We start from the raw sequence: 25,129 nt of genomic DNA on the forward strand, positions 1-25,129 counted from the left end.
TTTATATGTTACAATAAAAATACTTATTTGCTGTGATCATTTAAAGCAACTGGATGCTTTCTTTCTCCAAGTAATATCATCAAAAGTGGAGATTAAAGTGCACATAACCAAAGCATTAATAATTCTTCAGCAATCCCTTCTGTCAATCTAGATGCTCCAAACACATCACATTAATATCAAGGATTCAGGACTTTTCACCGTGACTTAAACTGTAAGATTTAAGAGATATTCAGCTTTCTAAGCTGCATAAAATAATTCTGGTGTACCGTAAGATGAAGTAGGGTACAGAAATTTGGAAAATGGTGGTTGGTGGCAAAGTCAGTATAAATTATCCCACATATATGATTTCTGGGGAAATACTTTCCTTTTGAAAAAAAGACTCATAGTATTTCGTACAACTGTGGACCAAACAAGCAGAGCATGCAACAGTATTTACATGTCATTCTTTGTGGGCTACATACAATACAGGTTTGGAGCAACACTGTCTACTTCACGCATAAATTTTGCTGGAAATCTGGGAAAGAAAAAAAAAAATTACCAACAATTTGTTTACTATAGAATAGGGTCATAAACCAGAAAACTGCTCCTCAAAAATGTAGCTCCAAATATTGGCTTTGTCCCATTACAAGCAATACAGTAAACCTTACAAAATACAACACAGTCACTACTAGCAGAGCTGTGAAGGGCAATAATTTTAATAAATCAGTCTGCTTTGGATAAAAGAATGCTTATTCATGTTACAATCTATTCAAAAGCAACAGCTGAACAGGCTAAATTTACATCCACAAAAGCAGCATGACATGTTCACTGAAAACAAAGTGAGTTGCTGGTAATTACAGTTATCATTTTTATCACACCAACTGGTCACCAACAGGGAAAAAAAAAAAAAAGTCTTTTTTTTTTTTTTAATCTGCGTTTTATTTTTTTATTTTACAAAAATGAGAAGTTCTGAGCTATTATATGTGAAGAGCATACTTCATATCTTAGGCACTGGACCCAATTTAGGGGTAAAATGTTTGTCGACATGATTTACCATCCTCAGGTTTCTGAAGCCCGTCCATACGAAGACTACATACAGCACTACAAATACACATCAGATACTGCTGTAAATTTGTAAGGAATACAAAACACTGCTAAATACAACTTTCACCCCATGGCACATCAAGCATAGCAATACCACTTGTTTCATAGATTACCAACGGTCAGTTGTGGTTATGCTTTATTGAGTATTTTCCTTTCTGTAGTTGAGAAATATACAGCTTGGACTTGCTTCCATCTGGTCTTTTAAACCAAACTTCATCATGGTTAATTGTTGTAATTATGGCACTACAGAAAATGAAGGAAGAAGGGTCAGGGGAAGAAAAACAAGAAGAATTTAGAAAACTTCTAAGCTGATAAATAACCTCAAAACTGCAGCTGTGTTTCCACACAGTAAATGAAAATATGCATTACTTATAAATGCTAGACCAAAAATATACTGGCTCCATTGTAAGGACAGTTCTAACAGAATTCTTTGGTAACTGCATGTGTCTTTAGTGAAGGCAGTTTTCAGCCATCTATTTAAACCCTTAACATGTACAAATATTTTAAAAGAACAATAGTCGCCCATAGAAAACACAATAGAAGACCCATGGTAAAAAATAGATCTGTTGGAAAACGCACCCAGAAATTACACTGAATACAAAGTATTCAGAAAACAAGTCAAACAGATGGAAGCCTAAGATTTAAAGCAGATAAGTATTCAACTGTTAGTCATCATACCAAGAGAAAGTTAAAACCTGATTTACTGAATCATTCTTACATGAACCATGCTTTTATGCCCCTTGCAGTAAACCTTCACACAAATAGTGAACACAACCCCCTCCCCATAACCACTAGGAAAAAAATAAATAAAATCAACTACAATTGATGACAAAAAAAGGCTCAAAACCAGAGATTAAAACAGTTAATGGAAGAAAGATCAATTAAATAATGAGTGTGACAAAACTCCCTCCAGGAAACAATTCAGCCTTAAAAGTTGCTGAAATCTTGAAAAGGCTGGTAAAGTTCTACTGTGTGCTTGCCCTGTTAAGCATCAGGTTTTGGCTTTTGTCAGACACTGGATACTGAGATCTTTCTTTATCCCAGTGTAACTGCTACGTTCTGTTAAACCAATTCAGATTTTTTTTTTATTATTATTTCAGAAAGAATACATAGTTTAATAAAATACCTTCATGTTTAAACCCTGAACAAGCACCAAAATCACCAAAATCCATTCCCCTTTACCACACACGAGGAAGAAAAAAAATAGCCAGCTTTACAGTAGTTAACTATATATAATATATATATAGTTTACTGCTATATGAAGTTCCTGGGTAGCTGTACATATTTAACCAACACTGTGCTTAGATTCACTTGCCTCATTCAGTAGAAGGTAAGATATAATTTTAAATACTGTTTTAATATTAGACCCACTTTTTAGAATTTGCAAATATTATCCACACAAATACATTTAGATATCTAAAACATTCAGTCAAATTTGCACTGTAAATAGAATCTTTGTTAAAGAGAAGGAATTCCCATTTAAAAAGTTCCAACTCTTTTCTTTCAGACCATTAACCAACAGAAAAAAAAAATCTTTAATGGTATAAACTGATTTTCTATAATCAAATATTTTTGGTGTGCCAGCAGATCAAATTTTCAAAGCAACAAAATCCCAAGATACTCAAAAAACTAACTCAAAGGCTATTCAGAAACCAGGAGGAGCTTAAATTGTTAGCGAGATCCTAACTTTTACAAACATCTCATGACCTTCAGTTAATTCCAACCCTTACTAGCCTCTCAGAAGTCCAGCACACAACCTTCTTTGATACCCATCTTCCAAGGTGAATAAATGTTACTGAGGTGACAGTACTTCCTAATTAGCTGTATTCTTCAATGCCATCATCCTATCTACTGTCATCATCCTATCTACTGCTTGACATGAACATACAGAGCTGCACAATCTGAGTAATCTTTACCTTGTAGGGCATTCATCTTTCTTATCAATGCATATTGTCTGTCCACGTCCATACCACTCTCCATCATAATACAGTCTTCCTTCTTCAGATCTAGCACTGTGTAGGTGCTTTTCTAATTTGACAGGTGCTAAAATGATCAAAGTAATTTAATATTAACTTGGCAGAAGTCAGTTAGTTGTTTAAATGTACTTTCAACAAGTTATTTACATAGAATACACGCTTTCCATGATCAAAAGTAACTGCAAGAATGCACAAAAATTGGAAGCAAGATACTTTTCTATTTCCAGTTAGATAACTTACATTTCCATTTTCAAATAGAAGCTATCTTCCCTACAACCTTCAGATCTACGAATTTTCACAAATAATGCAATATAAAGATTACTTGAAATCGCAGAACCTGAAACCTCTTTATAAGCACATTACCACAGCATGCGAGTAGTAATGCACCACTAAAGAAATACATCCTCTGTTTGCTTCCTCTCCCTTTTCCTTACTCACCACCTCCGAGAATTTGATTTTACCTAGCATTCATGTGCTTCTCAACTCCTTTCCCATAGTTGTACTTTTTCAGGGTTGTAGCTTGCAGCAAATGTGAGCATCCTTCACAATGCATTCCTAAGGTCCATGTGCTCTAAGTTTCCTGCCTCATCTTATGCCTAAACACTGGCGTAGCCTGCTGACATTAATTGGTATAACCCACTTGAGGAAGTATAGATTTTTGTTGCTAATTTTCTAGAATTCAGGCATCAACACAATCGTCAGCAATCAAGCTACAAGCATCAGCACCCAAGAGAGGGAAAAGTCAAAAGCCAGATCTTTCAGCTTCTTCACCCCATCCTCCATCACTACACCAGGGCTAAAATAAGTATGATCTGCCCAGATGCAGTTTACACCGTTACACACAGCAAGTTCTGTCTTTGGAAATCAATGTTTACTTACGTTCTGGCTTTACTCTGTGTGGCCCCAGTGTAGCCATTGCCTTGAAACAAAAAAGAAAATTAAGTTAGTCAGCAAGTGTATTCTTTTTTTCCTAAATCACCAGCTTTGACTCTGAAGTTATGAGTGGTGTAGCACAGGATACTTGCTTTTACATGCAAAACACCACAATTGGAAGAAATCTAAAATAGATATGTGTTCGGTAGTGACTCTGTAACTAAATAAAACAGAATTTTGAGGGTGAAAAAGAATCACCTTCTTATGTAACTTTTGAGTTCAAATCACTCAAGATGTTTTATAAATTAAACCCTCCATTTCTGTTTTGTAATTCTGTCAAGAAAATACTAAATGACATTTACTCATTCTAAAAAACAAAATGTTATATGATCAATTTATTCTTCTGATTTACACGGTATACAAGCTCATTCTCTGTTCTCTCATGAGAACTCTAGATCACATAGTATTAAAGTAGGTTTTAAAAAAACAAAGTTTTCTGGGGTTGTTTGCTTTTGCTTGTTTTTAATTATTTCTAGAAAAGGCAAAATCCCCAGTAAATTCTGGGATTCAGTACTGTTTAAAAATCCCGTTACACTACAGGAAACAAACTGAGGAAAAGCTGGTTTGTGTCTAGTCTTCTGATATGATACGAAGAGAAAAGCCAGACAATTTTTCACATAGCCATCACATTTTACTTCTTGTTAACAAAATATGCACAAGTATAAAATGAGTGGAATGATTAGCTGACTGCTGAAGACATAAAAATCTATTTAGAATTTTGATCATGTAAGAAATACATTTACATACTTTTAAGAGGCAAAAGGACTGGACAAAAACCCAAACAAAACCTTTGGCATTCATCCTTTAATCTCACCTTCCTTATTGTTGTCCAGTCTTCAAGAATATCAAGGTCTTGTAACATATAAACTATATAGGGGCGTGGAGATGTTACGGAAAACTCTTTTAAACAGCAATAATAAAAATACTGTAATGTTTGTAGAAAGATAGTAATAGCTCTGTTATGCCAATCTTTCAAGCAAAGAATACCTATGTGAAGCAAAAATAAATGCATCTTTGAATTATGCAAGCTAGAAGTACACTTTAAAAACTGAGATAATAGTATGCAGATATTCAGACTACTGGAGTTCAAGAAGATAAAATAACAATTGTGATAGAAACATTTCATCCCTAACAGTTCCAAAAATCATTCCGTTTGCAATACTACAAATTACAGTTAAAATTTCCTGCAATTTCAACAGACCACTGAAAAATCAGCATCTACACTAGTATCAGCTGTAATAAATATTTACAGTACTCTGCGTCATATTTTTTTGAGAGAAAAGCACAGACAGCACCACATCTCTAAATATCAATACCAAAAAAAACCCACAGGAAGCAGAAAGGCAAAGCCCTCCCTTGAACTATCAACTGTAAAAACTGCGTATTAGAACAACATATGAACTTCAAAACAAAACTCCATATAGCACTGCTATTCCATTACAATGATCTTAAGTTTTTATTTCATTTCTCCCCATTTCATCTCTCAAAAATATGTTTAGAAAAAGTGTTAGGGATGTTTAAAAACTAAATCTTCTAAAATGGGATAAAGGAGCTTTAACTACATTCTATTTGAAATTTTACAGATCTTTAGCCATTTTCAAATTTGTTTCCCTCTAAACATAAAGTAGTATAACTTAAAAAACGTAAAATTCCTAGGATTATAGACAGATCTGTAGAAAGTGACAAGTTCACAACTATTTTAAAATCGTAAGCAAAAAGAAAATTAATTTACTTCACAACTGAAAGGATTTTCAACTTTATTAATTGCCTGAAATTGCTGGGGTTTTAGACCTAATACTATGTAAGCATTTTCTGATTGGAATGTATTGTAAAACAGCAAGGTAGCTCATAATTCACAGAATCCGAATGCTATTTGTATGGACAACCCAAAGACAAGGATGGCTGAGGGCTAAAGAAAATACACTTTCGAGCAACCTGGCATTCAAATTGCTAAAAGGAGTTAAGAAACTAAAGAAGCCACTTGTAGGTACATTGATTAATACCACCTGGCTTTTAAGCATTAGCTAAAAACCACCTCTACTAAACTGAATTTATAATGCATCCTAATGGAAGAACTGCCACCACTAGGACAAATCATCCATCTGGTATATGTTCCAGTAAACTGAACATCCTCAAAGGAGGGGTTTGGGTTTGGTTTTTTTCAGAAACTTCTTCCTTCCCACCTTCTCCTGATATTATGAAAGCTTGTGAAAGTAGCATGATTTTTTGCAGCAGGTTAGCAACAAAAAACAGCCTTTATACTATATAATGTCACTACTTAGATCACAGAATGGTTTGGAAAGGACCTTAAGATCATCTAGTTCCAACCCCTCACCACAGGCCAGCAGGGACACCTTCCACTAGACTGGGTTGCTCAAAGCCCCATCCAGCCTGCTCTTTTCTAGGAAGTCTCCACAATTCTGGCAACTTCCAAGCCACCACATTCCTACCCTATAAAAATGTTGGGCTGGGGGCAGGAGTAGAAAGAATACTCAAGTTTGCAAAGGCATCTCCTTTCTGTGAAGAAAGATGATGCTGTCTCTTAGTTGTTATACCTTAAAAAGTTTGCTTGTCAACAGCTATGAAGTCATCAATGCACAATTCTTAAATACTATACTCTCTCTACAGGAACCCCAAGCCCACAATCCCTCTAATCAGCTCAATTCTTTGAATTTTAATTTTGATTAAAGAGTTTCTGTAGTCTACGGAATTGTTAGGAAGTAATAAATTGAGACAAAGGTATACCAGAATAAGAAGCAAAGTTACACAAGCCAGGAGAAGTTACACAAGTCGAGTTATACTTTGCAAACACGATGCCTAATTTTTTTTATGATTTTGCCTTGCAGCTCTATTGTTTGAAGAATTAGAAAAATCAACTTTTAGAAATGTTCTCAATGTGAAACTAGTAGTCAGATTAAGAGAATTTTAATTTCAGCTTTTGTAATAGGATGTGTCAACATTACTTCCCTAACCTGAATAACAGCTGCCGTGCAAAAAAAAATTTTGAGAATGCATTATCACTTCAACTTGTTGTTTATGACATATATAGTAAGACTAGCTATAAACCAGTAAATACTACTAGAAAGAACAACGATTTCAGTAAAAGGATATCTGATACAACAACAGGTTTCTTCTTATCTGGACTAAATGGATCCTTCCTTTTCTTCCTGGACTGTAGCTCATCATTCCATAATTCTGAAAAGACATAAGAACGTGCTACAAATTGGAAACATTTATAAGTTTAGCTCTTTTAACAGCAGAGAAATTGACAAAAAATGACAATTAACATTTTTCTGGTGAGATGCTGTTTCTGAACAAAATGAAAGTGTTACATAATTACATACTCATACATTAATACTCTCAAAACACAGAAGGAAAACTGACAATTACTAGATCAAAGTTTGTTTTAAACTTAAATTCAACCTCTGCCCAAAGCTTACAGCTGAACAGCATCCTGCTGGATAACCTGAAACTCACCAGACATTCTATAGTCCATTAACCAGTAGCTATCAGAAGATTAAGAAAAAAAAATAGTGACACCAAACAAGCAAACAAACCACCCCAACAACTTTGAATTTCTATTCACCTGAGGTAATGTCAATGCTATGCCTGTCTTCTTCAAGTCTTCTAATCTTTTCTTCTAGTTCACTTTGTACAGTATCATACAACAGAAGCTTTTCACTCTAAAACAGAAATAAGTTATACATTTTTACATTACTAAGTTCTATCATCTAAAGATATGACAACAATTTAATGCCTCAGCAGAAGGAAGGCAAGAGTAGCTTTAGGTGAAAATTTTTCAGAAGCCATGAAGCATGACATCTCCTTCTATCCACTTTCTTCGCATGAGACCCTACCACGTTAAAGACAGCACATTCACTTAGCATAAGTGTAAATATAGTTATCAAATATCAGTACCAAGAATAACTAAGGGGATAAAAGCATGCAGCTAGATCGCCAGAATAACTGTTTGTATTTTGACACAAATACAGTATTTTCCTTTTGGATAGCAAAGATTTATTCACAATGAATAACTTTAGTGACCTCTATGCCATACCTCATTACAAATCAGAAAAGCTAATATTTTTCATGGAAAGGTTTTTATTCAGCTGCCTCCAATATTAATAAACCTGCAATAATTTATACAGAATTATCATCTATTACCATGTATTTTTACCTATTTTCATAGATCTGAAAAATACTTTCCCACAGAACTTCTTGAGCACATAAAATATTTAGAGCTGTGAAAGCAAAACCATCTATCCTAAAGCTGTGAGAAACACTTTTAAAGCACTGCTTTAGAAAAATTATCTGGTTCATATTTTAAAAAGCAATTTCTGATCCAGATAGATTAACATAATGCCTTCAGCGTTAGCTGTACAATTAGCACTTCTTATACACAAACAAAACCACAGACTGATGTGAACCTTCTACAGCATTTCATGCTGTCTATGCTATCTTCCATCTCTTAAGTATTTCTGAATTAGAAAAATCAACTTTGTAGTAAACTGCTCTACAGTCCATTGCATAGGATACCAAAATTACACAGTATCTATTTAGACCACTTGCCCCCTTTAAAGGCAGCATCAAGAAACACTACACTCTCTAAGCCAGTAACTTGGAATTAAGCAGAGTTCCAGGCCTCTAAATTTACTGTTATTTCATAAGCTTGCACATCTCTTAAAGCACAATTAGGAAATACAGCTAATTGCTACATTTTAAAGTTCATTATCACTAAGCAACATATTTAACAACTCTGGAAAACAGAGGGCTTGGATATGCTCACGGAAAAAAAACAACAAAACGGTTTAAGCAACACAAGTCGCTGCATCTGGCTATTTGTTACCATGTCTCTGCCAGAAGCTGCAGCCCCTAAACCCAAGTCAGCAGATTTCTGCACCTCAACTGCTCTTCTGTTAGCATACTAACAGAAACTTAACCTTTACCAATGTTCAAGCCAGTATGCTGGAGTGAAGCAAAGTAGCTGAGGAATAGACAAAAACAAAGAACCCTGTTCTACTAAATGGCTGTCACGTTTACTATTCCCTGCAAGCTACAACATATTAAATTCCAAAGACCTCCTTTCAAATATTTTTCAATCCCTTATCAAAAAAGAAAAAAAGAAAAAAAAATTCTCAGTAGAATTGAAAAGGCAAAAGCCTCTTACATATGCCTGACATGTCAAATGAGTGTTATCAGTTCCGAGAACATGTTAAAATTCCATTTTAAAATGAAATAGCGTTTGTGTTTAGACATCTGTTTTGTTTCAAGCTCTTGGAGACAAGTAAGGTGCGAAAAGCTGCTACAGTGGCATTCCTGCTGAATGGTCATATTCCAGTGGAATAAGCAGCACTGCTGAATTTAAAGACCTTACCGCATGATGAGTATGCAAATTCTGAAGGTTTCTCAGTAGAAACATAATAGCAAAACAAGGTAGAAAGACCACCTTAAAGAAGAATAATATATAGCCAAAGCAAATCAGTCAATCACACATGAGAAACCCTGTGAGCCTTACAGGATTCTGCCCTACCTCCAGAGTATTCCCAGGAGCAAAGACAAATTACAAAAGTAATGAGTAGTCCTTATTATACCTTGCTCCTTCCCATGGCATCAGGAATATAGATTTTTTTATGTTTTTTAAAGTATGGCTTTATTGGCACAGAAGGAGCCACAGACTTCAGGAACCATGCCAAAGAAAACACCTTTAAGCAACTGCAATGGGGCTGAGGAGTACTATGACACAAACCTCATTACCTAAGCAGCTATATTACAGCATTGGACATGAGTATTTTTACTACGGTATCCAGTATATTTAGATACTTAAACAGGAATGTTTCTATTCAAGGAGAGATATACTTTTCCTGTAACTGCTTTTGAAATGACAACTCCACCACCACCAAAAAAGACATTATTATTAATAGTATTATTAATAGTATCATTATTTTAGTTGTCATTGTTGTTACTAAAATGTAAGGTTCTTTTAGCTAAAATTAGGTCAGATGTTTTAGTTACTGTTCTTAGTATAATAAAGGTAAAAGAAATCATGCGGTAATCTATTAATAAGAACTTGTTAATGAAAAATAAGAAAACTTAGTTATACTTACATGTAAAGCCAAAGTAATACAAAATAAATTTTTTTATGCTTTGAATAACCTCTTATGTAGACTTAAATTTCACAAGGCAATTGCATTCAAACAGCAAATAACAGCAATAATAAAAGCATGCACTGAACTGGGAAAGCATGACACCATAAAGTTAGATGAGATAAGCTATCAATGTCAAATAGCTGGCACAACCTCACAGTGCTGTCGAGAGGCTTGAATTTCACATTCGTATTTGTTCTTCACAGATTCCAGACAAAGCTCTCTATAGATACCTGTAATCAGACAAATTACAGCAATATTACTTTCTTTAGCTCATATATGATTTTAGAAATCTCTTTTAAGACTGCCTGCAAGTCCCAAAACATGTACATACTAGAAAACACAGATCTATTATATTAAGCACTTGCAGTGGCTAGCTGCTTTACAGAGTAAACATAAGAACAAGTAATCCTTTAATTCAAAAGATCTGAGGAAAAATAAATGCTATTTTAACTTTTCTCATTTGTCAACAAATTATACCAGCAGTGATGCTAACTTTACAAAACTGGTCAATTTCGTATTTATGCTCAAATTATCCTGGATATCCTCCATTTTCAAATCCATTACCAAATCAAATTTTCAAATCAAAGTACCAAATGGCCTCTTCTAACTTCTAATTAGAGTTTTAAGTAATGTTTTGAGGTTTTTAAATAGCTAGAAAACTGAATGAAAAAAAACAAGCTTTTACAAATCAGTATTTAGAATAAGGCTTACTTCATAATGCATGACCTTAATAAATTACATCAATTAACAAGACACTGTCCTATTCTTTGAAATAGCCACCTTGCAATACAAAGGATACTGCTTCTGAAGATTGGGAGCATTTCTTACACATTTCTGAAAATGTGTCTACTAAACAGACAGCTGAAAAAAAATCTGAAAGGTACCTGAAATGTAGTATCTAGCAAGTACAGATAGAACTTGATTTAATACAGTCAAGGCATTCACACAAAATACTTAAATTGTTCCAGATTAACATCTTGAGGAGTTAAATCTGCACACACATTAATGCTGTCTAGCAAATGAAGAACTCCGAAGAACAACTTCACTTAGAATTCATTTGACTATAATTTAATACAGTACAAGAGGAATAATTCTGTTACCAGCAATAGGTCTGAAAAATAAACCTCAAAGTATTATGTCAATCATTTTTCTGCTGTGAAGTCGCTTTTGATCTAGAATTCGAAATGTTCTTTTCTTACATCAGTATGTTATGCTGTTTGGTTGGGTGGGTTTTTTGGGTTTGGTTGGGGTTTGTTTGGGGGAGGGGGTTAATATTTATGGCTGACTGCCATGTCTAGGTCTACCCATTTATAATCACAGCTTATTTCCCTGAAACTGAGCAGTATAAATATGAATACTTCTAGAAGAAACAATTCTATTCCCAACTTCCTGAAACACTCAGGATCCACATTTTGTGTGAATAGTGCTCAGTGCCTTAGACAGCAGACAAACACAAGTACCCTTTCTACTGCACATGCAATTACATCCCTAGTTCACCTAATCATACTTCAGCATTTTTTTTAACCCCATCCCTTTCTCAGATACTCAGGGATTACCTGGAAAAGCTCAAGTCCTACCCACTTCTGCCAAGAAAGAGCAAATAAGCCTGTTCTGCATTTTCTTGCTTTCCCTGGAATAATTTTATCAGTCTCATTCAGTTGAAGAAAAGAAGGGGGAAAAAAAAAAAACAAAACACAACAAAACACAAAAAACCCAAACAATTCTGATTTCCAGTCTCAACTTCAACGCAAGTTTGAAGTTTTTATGCTGGACTCTTTTTACATTGGAACACTGATTTTCAGTGGTGCTGAAGATCAGGAGAACCTGTAACATGCTGCCTATCCATCCCCACCTACTGAAAGCAGACACATTTAAAACTGAAAATCAAAAGCATGGATTAAGGTTGCTTTTACATCAAATCTTCTGCAAGTTCACCTGCAAACTTACTACTAAGTAGCCCATTTGGGCTTTGGACTAGTCAAGTAAATTTGGGTTAAGAACTTAAAACCCAAGATGTTCTCGGTCACCAACTACGGAAAAGTGACCACCTGGACGGAGAGAAATGCAATTTGTCAAAAGACTTCAAATTCTCTTCATAGCCTGATGTCAAAAATACCAATGAAGACAAACTGAACAGCACTGAAGTAGCATTAGCATTATTAAAAATGAAAGCAAGCTTGCCATTTTCCAGTTTGCCTGCACCATGTTTCTGCTGAATTTCTTAGAAAAGACACTGGCACAGTTTCTCTGGCTAAAGAGATCAAAATGTCTGCTTTCTGGCTTTCTAAAAGCCTGTGTTAGGTCACCCTTAGATCGCTGAATTACTCCAAAGAAGTTGAGCTATAACATGAAAAGACTTTATAGCAGGGAAGAACAGAACTTAAGTCGTCCTACAATACCACTATTCCACGTGATAATACGGCTGCATCCCAGAAAAAGATAAAAGTTCTAGCCTGCTTCTTTTGTAAGCATAAAAGCCTATCTAAGTATTAGTTTTAATTATTAAAATGTGGCTTAGATAAAAGCTGCTAAGGATAAGAGTCCTGCTCCCTCCCCAGATGGAACAGGACGATAGTAGCACAGCAGTAGAAGAGACAGACTAGAGGAGCAGAAAACACATTATCAGCTAGAAGATCTGGCAAGAACTTCCTGAGACAGCACCTACATATCTCTTCATTTCAACAGTAGCCAGTGTGCAGACTTGATTCAAAATCTTCTGACTAATAAAAAATTAGTGGTTTTAATTCAGTAATTCTGTGCTTACTACACAGACAGACATTAAATGAAACATAAAAAAAAAAAATCACACTAAAAATGTCTTTTTTTTTTATCAGGCAACTTGTGCAAAGAGGTAAGCAACATACTCATTTTGAATCAAAAAATATTTTTACACAGGATGCATTTTAAACTATGCCACAGTATTTCTAATTTAAAAATGCACTCCTTTAACAATTCTAAAGAAAAAAAGATTGACCTCAACATGCATAGCAAGTTTATACTTGTAGAAACAGAAATACTCATTTTACATGCCTTACCTGCTACCTTAGTTCGGATTTGCATATTTTCTTGTAAAGCTGCCAATGGTTCTAAATATTCAGGTGCTTTTCCAGCTATGACCTCTTGTAGCTTTGCATCCACTTGGCTTAATCTTTCTTTGTAAAGCCTTAAAATAAGACAGAGAAACAAAACAGAAGTATTTATTTCATTTAAAAGCAAACACACGCTAGAAGAAATTCCATCTCTAAGGAAGAGGAAAAATAAAATCACACAACTGTTAATAGGATTATGATGGAGTAGGAGGTGAATCAACATGGAAGAGGACAGGAAAGGGTGCTACAATACATGAGAACAATATGGCTTACATCATGGGAAAGACAGACATTTGGTGGATAGAAACACCCATTTGCTTTCATGTTCACATATCTGCTCCCACCCTATCATAAACCAAGAGAAAAGAGAGGCAGGCTCTTACTGAAGCATCCCTCATTTCACCTCCTGTGAAAATTCACATACTGCATATTATCACAAATATCGCAGGATAATTTGTAGCTTATATCTTCCATTCCTGCCAAAGGAAGTGTATTTAAAATATTTACCAGTAAACGATGAAGAATATATTTGCATTTTAAAGAATTTAATGCAATGTCAATTACAAGTAATTCAATCATGATAAAACCCTGGCCTTTGTAACTGGTAAGTTATCAGTTGCAAACAGTGTAATACAATATAGTGTTGAACCGTAGAGTCATCAACATAACCAGCTTTCCTAGTTCTCATTTTTTACCTTGCACTCAACAATCAAAACCTGTAAAATTAAGGCAAACATGTAATAACTCTGTTGCACAGATTAAAGAGCACATCAGATGTTGCCTGTTTACACAGATAAACATATCTTTGTTTACATCTTTACATAGATGTAAGAGATGTCTTTGGGACAGGGATGCTGCTTTACTGCTCAGCACTTTACTTTGATGACAACTCCACAGTTCAAGCCTGCGTACCTAACCTAGCAATTGTCAGTGATCACTCCCCTCCTTACCTGCAAACCAAGTATTACACATGCAATCTGTCCTGCAGTCAACTGACAAAGCCTGCAGCTGATGGGCTCGATCCTTGATAAGCACACAACTGCTAACATATGGAGAGCTACAGAATTATTTAGCTAGAGCATAAGCATGGGTGCACAGGACATGACTGGGTGGGTCACTGACATTTGATTACACAGCACCAAGTTCAAGCTACATCACAGTGATGTAGCTACATCTCTGCTACTGGTTGTGGCTAAACATCCCACGCACAGTTCATGCATCTTTTTCTTCTTTCCCAACTTTATCACTTCCCTACTCACATCTGCTCCTTTCTATAAGTTTTGTTCCATCATTCTAATGCTCCCTTCCTAGTAATCCCACCATCACAGCTTTTCCAGCCCCTAAAACCACACCAATCTCTCACTAACCAGTGTCTCCACAAGGCCTTCTTCCTCATATACCACAGCCTTACCAACTCCCAAACACCACTCACAATCCCTAACCCCCTGAAATACTTTTTTCCTTCCACCCAAGATCACTTTCCTTCATATTCACTCCTTAAAGGTTTGTTTCCACAATCTGTTTTCAGTCATCCAAGCTGTCCAAAAGGTGGAAGAATAGAGCTGAACGCAAAAGCTGCAGGATATCCAAATGCCAAACCAGTCGGTATCAACTGTTTCCAATACTCATCAGCTGGCTTCATTGGCCAGCTTGCTTCTTGCTCAGCCCAAAAAAGAACAGCATGACAGTATTCCCTAAACACTACAGCAAGAAATTGCTTGCTGGGCAATTCTTTCCAGTCCCAATTAGGTGGGCCTCACAGTGTCCTGTTAGGCAAAGCAAGTTGTATGTCTCAGTTCTGCAGCAGAAAGATCTCACAATATAAACACACATCTGAAACAGTGACAACTGACTTGATTTTCAATATATGCCAAAGAATAGACAAGGTCTCCTCAAAGTGTCACTTTGTCAGGTACTTGATTAAGCTAGTTGCCAAGTTACCACCAATTTAAATAAGAACAGATGTACCTAGCTTGTCTGGGCATGTGGGGGAAAAAAAACCCAACTTAAAATACATACAAAACACTGGCTCTAATACAAATGAGATTCACTTTTGAATAACTATTACTATTAAAACTTACTAGGTCTTTACTGCTGATGTAGGTATTATGGCAGACAGACTATAGACAGAGAGTTAACAGCAGGTTTTTTTTATTTTATTATTGGTATCTGGGTAGCAGTAGACATAAGAAACTCCTTGGTACCAACTATAAAAACTGCTGCAATACTCTGAAAAAATAACTTAATTTCTTATTTAGCAAAGACGGTACTTAGATCTGTCCCACACACATAAAAGGATGAGAAAGATCTTGAGTAAATAAATATATAAATTGAAAAACACCACAAATTTCCTTAAAATTACAATTCATTGGTTCTGCTAAGGACTTTGATGTAATATACCCACACCAGACCTACACAGCAAAACCACTTCAAAACCATTCTTACAGCAATACGTAAAAGCACTCTAGAGCAACTGCCTGCAAATAATTTCAGAATTCCCAATCCTTATTCTTCTCCAGAAGCAGCATCCACATATATGAAAGACAAGAAACACCAGCTGCACACAATATTCTTATGGAATGGATCCTCAAATGAGGCACTTAAAACATTAAAATACTTACTGATCCTTAAGGTCTGTAAATTGCTTTTCAAGATTGGACATTTCATCTAAACACTCCATCCTCCTCCTTTCACAGTCCTCATCATCCATTTCTACAAATAAAAGAAAGATAATGTTTTGAACAATGTAATGTATAACCAAATAAACTGGGTATTTTTTTTCTAGCTAATCTGAAGCAAGCCTGAATTTCAGCTATGAACAGATTATCCATTATATTATCTTATAGCAGAATATGAGAAATCACTTGCCATATAAACTACAAAGCAAGAAACTTGGATCTAATTCTAGAAGAAACTCCATAAACAGCAATTTTTCTTCCTCAAAACAGGAAACAATATCATGGTAAGGCTTCAAGAGGGTAAATTTCATAACTGATAATATAAAGTGCACCTAAGAATGTGTGAAACAGAAAAACTAAACATTGTACATCACACCGGAGGAAAGGTGCCTTTAAGTATGGACAGCTATTAGCCATCACTGAAAATTCAAGTGTATCCTGAGTTAGTGTGAGCAAAATTATCAAGCAATTATCAAGCAGTAGCAGAAGACATGCAGAAGAAAGGATGGGCAGGATGCAGGCAGGAGCTGGAGCTGAACTAGTGCTAATAGGCCAGGTGCTTGAGAGAAGGCGCTGCCCTAAGGAGGCTGTATCCATCTAAGCAGCTACTTTGTCATGAAGTCCTAACTCCTGACAGAAAGGCAAAGTAGGATCCTGAACCAAGCAGAGACAGCCTGGACTCACTCTTCTAGACCATAAAAAACTCTTAAACTTTTGCTTCTTCCGCACCCACATTTTTCCAGCACGCATTTAACTCCTTTACTCTGTCTCTTACACCAGCTACAGAAAGCAGCATGCAAGTCTTCATCCTTACTGTTCTGCAAAAGAGTATGGCAATTTGCAAAGGTGAAAGGAGTAGCTTCAGGGCCAGCATAGCTACTTCAGAGGATCTGATTAAGTCAGATCTTCCATTCAGACCTCTCAATGTATGAAGTTTTCTGCACATACCTTCTTCCTAAAATCATCACAAGCTTTTAAGACTAAAAATTACACCATCCCTCTCTGCCTGAATATGATAACTAGCAGGCAATGGAGCAGTACTCATCTGCACTACAGTGCTACTTACAAGTCCAAATCAAAGACCTATTGCAGTTTGTCATGTTATAGATAGTCAAGCAAAAAAAAGAGTGCATACAGTTTTAAAACATGATGTATCTTGAATTACTTGAAAGCAGAAAGAGAAAATTTATAGGCAGACCTTCAAAAGCTGAATACTTAGCACACTGGGGGGTGGGGGGAGTATCAGGCTGTTGAGAAATACTATTCTGTTTTAAAATTCTGTTCTCAAAAGTAAGGCAGATCCTGAATCCCAGAATAAGGCTGAAAATCAGATTGAAAAGCAGTTTTATTTGTCCATCTGATGCAATACTCAAGCCAAAACTGCTTGGGCAACTTTTAACTCACACAGATTTAAGGAATGTGGCAGTAGTCATATTACTCAAAGAGATGCCTAAAGCATTTGTGTGCTATAAAAATAAAGCTTCTTTAAAATTTGAAGGCACCTCCCTGTAAGGCCAAAGAAGCAGCAGCACTGGGATACCAATAGTTCTACTGCTCAAATATGCATTTCAGATAAGTTCAGCTATGCTTTTGGTTCCAAGTATGCTTTAATAAAGAATCCACTTGGAAGTTTTTCCTTAAATTAACACAGATTTTATCTTTTGTGGATATTTAGGGACTACAAATCAAAGAAAACAGCTAAGAACTGTAACCCTGGCTGAGGATCTGTACAACACCCACTGTTCGAAAGGAAGGGGACTGCATCTTATATTTTAAACTTGCGTTGCAAAGAAACTATAAAGCATTGGTATCTAGGGACACAGCTGACTCTCTTGTAGACAGTGAAATAACTCATAGCTCTGTCCAAACTCCCCTCAATTACATACACACTCAAAAGTCTTTTACTTCTGCCTAGAAGTCTACATTCTGCCTATTATTCATACTGCATGGCGATTCACATGCTAAGTAACTCTTCAACTGTTTCACCCTTATTCTGCCTTCAGTAAGATTCATAAAATGATGGAGATTTTCAGAGTCCTGAAATATCTTTAATTCCCCAGTTATGAAACTCCTTCCCCACAGCTTTAAATTACATACAGATTGGATAATATGCAATACTGAACAAATAAAGGGTTTTACGATCAAGTAATATGGCTTTCCAGTTGAAAAATGTACATAGTTATTTACTGAAACACTTGTTCATAGGCCCATCCTGAAAGTATTTAGGGTATTCTTAAACACCTTAAAAACTACAGTAATTCTCTTCCTACCATATTCAAGCAGTCCAACTCAATGACTAGGCAGCCTGGTTTAAAGAAAAAAACACAACCCACAGTACTTAAAAATATAACAGTGCTTAAAACAGCTTTTTTTAATAAGTTGTGGCCTATATAAAAAAAGGCCAAATTCTCGTCTGGGATAGTGGGCATAACTTGTGGGGTTTTATTCATCCCAAATATGCTATTCTATATCCTGGTCAATAAAAAAACCTCTAGACTAAATACATAGCATAAAAAAAAAACAGGATAGAAATAGTGCCACCTCTCAAGGGCAAGTTATGCTTCGTCTAACTGCACCTTCTGTATTCTCAGAAATCTACTGGAAGAAAAACAAAATAGTAAAAAAAAAAAAATGCTGAATGCAAGCAAAGCAAATGAGAAATTTAACAACAAAAATATTTCAAAATTTTTTTTCTTATTATAATTTTAACAACGACTTATTTCTTGCAATGCTAATCATCTTACATTCTTAGGAGCAACCTGCTTCCATGGAGCATGTTCATATTTGTCAAGACATTGAGACAAGCACCTCATTTCCTGTAATCATTGCTTTTTAAGTGCTCCTTAAAAGCATTTATCTGTGGAATGCAATAGAAATTATCTGGAGAGCTTCTTGTATTGTTTTAAGGAAACATTTACAGACTACACTCAAACCCAATTCCTCCTTCCAGGACCCTAATCCCAGAAGAAAACAAAACAAGAGCAAGACAACAGAATTATTTGCCTTCAATTAAAAAAAAAAAAATAAATAAATCAACTAAAGCATCTTTGAGGACATGTAAACTTCAAAGTTTTCTTTAAAAATATCAATTAACACAACTGCAAACAGAAGCAAAGGCAAGTTTTGCAAAAAAAGAGCAAACTTCAAAGCTGGAACTAGCAGAAACAATTCTCTCCACCAGAGCCAGGGAGCCAGAGAATAGGAAAAGTTTACATCCTTTTCTCCCTTTCTCACGGAGAAAATTACTTTTTTTTTTAGACATACAGATTAGCTAGAATAAGAGATGAAGAAAGGGCATTCCCAGACAACATCTACCTACAGTACAAACTGGAAGGCTAAAATGGGCTCCGTAAGTAGTGGTTATAGCTGCAGTACTGCTCCTGGACCTCATCAAGGAACCTTTCATAATCCTGTGTATCACTCACCTACTGCCATATAAACTTACACATTTACACTCTCCGCTTTCCCTCAAAAGATGTAACAAACTTTGTATATCAGAGCTTCTTGAAAGCTGTCTCTGAATTTCTTATCCAAAATATTCCCTTTTTAGTCCATGTACAATTCTGATAATAAAAGAACCGAAGCATGCTTTTGTGAGTCAGCTACCTTTTTCATGGATTATTGTTCAGACAGTTTACATGCAAAGGCCCAACAAACATTGAAGACCATGCAAAAAAGGGGACAGGAAAGCACACTGTACCAGAACTGGTGGGTAAAGATGAGAGGCAGAACAGTAGCAGTGGCAATTTGATCCAGATAGACAGCCACTGACCAGCAGCCTAACGTATAAAATGGGGCTCACTCACTCCTACTGGCCAGCTCAAGCCATGGGGGGATGGCAGAGAAGCAGGGGAAGCTCTGTATAAAACACACGCAGATCACTTGGATTTATAGATTAACAAAGGCCTCTACTGCGGATCAACTCTCGTGAGGAATGAGTATTAAATCAAGGTCAAAGGGAGTGACTACACTCTCTCCCAGCACACCAGTCTCACTTTCCCATCACTACTAGGGTTTTCACTCTACTCCTGCAGTCAGCTGGGCTCTTTCTACCACACCTGTAGGGCTCCAGTACCTTGTTAGTCCTTGGACAGCCCAGACAAGGGGAAGCTCCATGAGACCACATGGAACAACCATACCAGGGCTTTCCCTGAACTGCATCAGTCAGTGTGAATCTAAAAGCCATAGGATTTAACAACAAAAATGAAGAATTAACTGTGTATCGAGGGTTAACATAAACAGATATATCAATCACAAGCCAACATATGTAAAATTATAATTTCACAGCTGCCTAATTTGTCTAGTTCATGGTGTCCCATCCCTTCCACTGTGCCAAGCTGGCACTCATGCCACAGGTCAGTGTGCTAGTACAGGCATGGGATGGGATCCCAGACAACCACTCTATACCACTTCAGGTGCCAGAAACACATGCCAGGACCACAGCTAGCAATGAACACAGCTACTGTTCCTCAGCTAGCCCTTCCAGTGACTGCTATCCTGCTTATGGCGCTTACATACTTATGAAGCCTCAGTGATGCCAGAACAGCAGTGTATGCATCTGATGATCAGCATGTTTCCCACTTTATAATTTACCCCTTGTAATTACAAGGAAAGTTTGAATAGATAATAACCACCTTCTAACACAGTGGATACTGCCCATAGAAAAAGTAATCCTTTTAAAGCTGGATTTCACCTACTCATTCACAATCTGTGGTCCCAAGGAAGCTATGGAAAAAGAAGGGGACCTTCAACAGAGCAGAGGTTGAAATGCTTAGCAAAAGAGGCCAATGGTACTGACAGGGTTTCCAATGCCCTCTCAAAGACAGGCCTCAAAATGTCTGATCAAAATTCACGGTTTTGCATGATTAAAAATATATATACACATACACACCTGTATTTTGTTACATGCACACACACAGATGTGCGCATATATGCCAAGCCTGTTAGTGCAGACCTTAGCGAGCCCCCCCCACCCTCCCCAGGCCATGTTCCCAAGCCCAGCAAGGCACAACCCACGGCATCTACAAGGAGTACCACGGCCCGGCCCGGCCCGGCCCGCAAAGGCCGGCTGCCAGCGGACTCCAGAGCCGCTAGCATAGGGCAAAGCGGGGCTGCCTTGGCCTTGCACCCCGCCGCTTCCCCGCCGTACCAGCCAGCGGAGCCGGGGTGAGGCTGGGCCGGGCCAGAGCGGCAAGGGGGCGGGGTCACGGCAGGGGTGGGCACCGGCAGCCACCGGACCCGGGCGGGGCGGGACAGGTCTCTCTCCCGGGGCAGCACGCTGGGTGCTGAAGGAGCCGCCACGGCTCCCCCCTATCCCCTGAGGGCGGCCGCAGCACCTGAGCTGTCCCCCTCCTCGGACACGGACGAGCTCTCGGTCTCCTCCTCCTCCGAGCTGCTGCCCTCGTTCTCCCCGTAGTCCACCTCCATCTCATCGTGGTTGTTTTCTTTCTTCTCCCGGGAATGGACCGGCATGGTCTCTGCGGCCGCCGAGCCCTAGGACACCCCTTCCCGCCGCCGCTCCCCCGCCGCCAGCCCCGGGCTGCCCCGCCCCTCCCCGCCTGCGTGGCTTACGAGCCTTCCCATTGGCCGAGCCCCACCAACAGGATACGTTGGCCGGCGCGCGGGGACTCCTGGGAGTTGTCGTTCGTCGACAGGCACGCGGGGCTGAGGGAAGAGGTGCTCCCGTGAGGGGCCGGGCGGGCAGCGGAGCCGAGCCTCTGTGAATTCCCCTTCCCGAGCGCTACCCGGCACTGAGTGGGTGCATCACGATCAGACAGAGGTGGAAGCCCTGCCCACGTCTCACACAGGTGGCCCAAGCGAGCCTGTAGGACCCACCTTGCAAGCCGGCACCAGTGTGGTTGCCCAGGGGGTTTGCACCCTGGCAAGGTGTCTGTCGCTGCTCGCCACCGCCCACCCGCCTTCTCCGGGGCTCCAGAGGGCCCTGCGGGTAGCGACCTCCCCACCAGAACCTGCTTTTTCCCCGGTTTCGGTGATATGCTTTAAATTAAATCAGACCTGGGCCCATAAAGCTGACAGCAGCCACTCACAGTAGACATAAGGAGAGACTATAAACGGACATGAAGGCTGTCCCACCTGCCCCCTTGCTACAAGGGACTGATGAGCATACTTTCAAGATGCTTGTGGGCACAGAGATGTCTGGCAGGGATCCTCAAGGCTCATGAAACACGCGGTTGGTTGTGGCCTGCAGGTGAGCGTGGGCAGTTTTTCTCGGGCTGAAGTGAACTTGTTTGTACAGCACGGGCTCTCTTCTGAAGCTCAGGCCAGGCGGAGGAGCTGCAGAGACAAATTCTGTGTCCCACTGTGGGATGTGATGTGCTGCCCCAGTGAAGTGAAGGCAGTTATTTACCTGGCAGTAGCAGTTCTCCTTCATATTGACAGATCCAGATCTAGTCATCTTCCACAGCCGGGAAGGATGCTGTTATGCAGGTTATGTTGTGAAGCAGTTAAAGATTCTGAGCTTCAGCACAGACTTCCACCTCCATGGCAATTGCTGCCCACCTCACCCATCACAACCGTCGCTGTATGTTAGTCACTTCTTTTCTCCCACATCTCTGCATACCCAATGCAACTAATCTCCCTGTATCTCCACCAAGAGGAGTGTGCACAGGTGTCCCACCTCTTCTCCAAGAACAGAAATACAAGACAAAATTAACAACCTTCCATCCTCCATCCCTGTTGCCGATGTCTCTAGCTTTGTAGTGAACTGGGGACTAGCAGAACCTGACATGCTTTCTCCACACCCACCACAACTGTTACAATTTTTAGCATATGATAAGTAACACCTGTAATTTCCGAGACCCACAGCGCACACAGGAACGGCTCCTTTCCGAGCCCCCGCACTAGCGGGCAGCTGCGGTTGCCGAAAACGCGTTCCCTTTTCCTGCCTCCTCTTCCCCCGGGGTCTCCCGGTCCCAGTGGAGCACGGCAGCGCCGGGGGAAGGCAAGGAAAGTGGCCGCGCTTGCGGAGGGAGGGGCGCGGGGCCGTGTGCGCTGCCGCCGCCGCCGCCAGGGGGCAGCGGGTGCTCCGGGAGCACGCACGGCCGGGACCTTCCCCGCCGCTGCCGAGGGAGCTGGGTTGGGACTTGTTTAGTCTCCGGCTGTTTAACAGAGCAACGGCGACGGGCCTGGGTCCCATGTTCTTCTCTGCTAAGAAACAGCTTGCGGGAACCCGGAATCTGGCCGAGTGCTGGTTCTATACTATTTCAAACACTTACCGAGGCGGTTACCAAGGAACTGGTTTTTAAGCCGTTATTCATTTGACCTACTGTGGCAAAAGAGTTAGTAGTGATGACTGATACTCCGACAGCTGAGAGGGGTTAGGAGAAGGCCTGAACCAAAAGCTGGACACGTCCCCAAAGAAAACCGATGGATTCCACAAACTGGATCTGAAATGCCTCATAAGACATTCATAGGGATTTAATAAACAGGAACCAGAAACAAAAAAATGTCAATCCTGAATTCAAGTGTTGCATTTTGGAGAAGCCAGATAAAAAGATTATAAAAAAACTACTAGAAAACAGTTGCAGGGGAAGGAATGGCAGAAAACCAGGAAACCCTTGGCCTGATTGTAATTTCCTGTCCAAACAGTTAGAAATAGTTCTAAGGGAGCTAAAAATAAACACCAGAAGGAAATCAAAGTTCCCATGCCACAGTGGAAAGCAGCAACCAGGGTAGGGAATTGAGCCAGATTTGGTTTTAGTAATACACAATTTCACATGCTTCTATTCTGTTTGTAGCCTGGGGGGGGGGGGGGGGGGGGGAGGGGAGGTATGCATCTTGAAGTGCAGACACCAGCTTCCTAGGACTTAATCTGGGCATTTAAAACAATAATCTGAATCTAGCTATTGAATCACATCTGTGAAGCACACAGAAAAGTGGAACCTAGCACAGCCATGGTGGCTGTTAGACCAGACATCTTCAGGAAAAGCTAAGAAGTAGAGCTGTAATTATACACCTACTTTGTTGACACCTACTTTGTTGAATGGAGACACTGAGTGGAAACCTGTATCACTCCAGAATCCAAAAAGCAGTTACTAGCTTTCTGATTATCAACCTGATTGCCAGCTTTTGTTGCAGTGACTAATTGCATAGTAACTGTATATTTCTGACAAGAAGATTTTAAAAAGGCCGAAGATACATCATGTGAGTCAATAGGATACAGGGATAGATGAAACCTTGAAAGAGAAGCATGGATGAAAGATCTTTTACTGTGTTTGACCCAACCTAATGCTCTACATCTTACTGAGCTTGAAATATCTTGTCATTACCAGTTTTTCTGTTTGAAGATGTAGTTTGTCTTGGACTCATCATCACAAGTTTGATTATGGGGGGTGAGGTCCTTCAAAGAGGACATCAACATATTAGCCAGGTCTATCAGTATGGGTTATTAATGATGAAAGAATCATGAGTGAAACTTACGTGGAAGATACAACATGAGAGGTTTTAGTTAGTTCTTCTGCCTCACCTGTAGTACAGGTTAAGAAAGAAGTGGTAGTACTGGGGTGTTTGTGAACTCTGGCAACCCAAATTATGCCACTTGAAATATTTTTTTATCCAGTATCACAAAAGAAATAACCTACTTGGTGCTCTTCAAAGTGAAACAATGGGAGGTGGGTCACAGGAAGGCAAAAAGACTATTTTCCCTGCAGAACAAGGTCAGCAGCAAGTTAAAGTAGCAGTCACGTTGTGCAAGATACTAGCCGTGTTTGAAGGCTACTGGATCATGTTCCTACCTTAGCTTGTATATTATTTAGGCAAGATAATCTGGTATGTGCTGCAAATGCTGTAAAATAAGCTTAAAACTACTAATCTAAATCAACTCAAAATGCTATGACTTATTTCTAAAAGACTGCTTACTCCTGAAGGTGAGATAAGGGGAGAGATAAGGGAAAGAGGAAAAGGAAATAATCTGTGCAAAATTGGCTCCTCAAGAGGCTGGCAGACATTCAGAATTTCTGCTGGACTTTTCTAGGAGTTCTTTTATGCATTTGTCAATATTACAAAACTATTTAATAAGTTAGGAAAGAAAAAGAAAACCTCTTAGTGCTTGAGTTTGAGGACATTCAGGGGAAAAAAATGTCATAACTGCTGCTATTTACTCACATTTCAAAGCATCTTTCATATCAGATATGAGTGCTAGTGCTTACATTAGAATTCAAACATTGTGAGCTGGAGGTGACTTTTCACAGCAAAAGTCTAAATTC

General features: G+C 38.7%; 1 protein-coding gene across 1 annotated transcript; it reads right to left on the reverse strand.

Annotated features, from left to right (window-relative positions):
* Positions 1-673: 673 nt before the first annotated feature.
* On the reverse strand, positions 674-21,439 carry BRMS1L (BRMS1 like transcriptional repressor). Its single transcript, XM_065686268.1, has 10 exons — positions 21,242-21,439; positions 15,849-15,939; positions 13,174-13,301; positions 10,289-10,368; positions 7,579-7,675; positions 7,104-7,187; positions 4,807-4,871; positions 3,939-3,978; positions 3,000-3,126; positions 674-1,326 (listed from the first exon to the last, which is right to left on the reverse strand). Exons 1-10 carry the CDS (start codon positions 21,375-21,377, stop codon positions 1,203-1,205), a joined length of 972 nt encoding a protein of 323 aa, XP_065542340.1. The 5' UTR covers positions 21,378-21,439; the 3' UTR covers positions 674-1,202.
* Positions 21,440-25,129: the final 3,690 nt, after the last annotated feature.

The sequence above is a fragment of the Lathamus discolor genome, chromosome 6, assembly GCF_037157495.1.
Source record: "Lathamus discolor isolate bLatDis1 chromosome 6, bLatDis1.hap1, whole genome shotgun sequence".
Classification (NCBI taxonomy): Eukaryota; Metazoa; Chordata; class Aves; order Psittaciformes; family Psittacidae; genus Lathamus; species Lathamus discolor.

Coding starts and splice junctions, on each gene's coding strand:
- BRMS1L (XM_065686268.1), bottom strand. CDS start 21,377: ATGCCGGTCCATTCCCGGGAGAAGAAAGAAAACAACCACGATGAGATG. Junction 7,676..10,288: donor CCTCTCGACAGCACTGTGAG/GTTGTGCCAGCT, acceptor TTTCTGTTTTAG/AGTGAAAAGCTTCTGTTGTA. Junction 7,188..7,578: donor TAGCATTGACATTACCTCAG/GTGAATAGAAAT, acceptor ATGTCTTTTCAG/AATTATGGAATGATGAGCTA.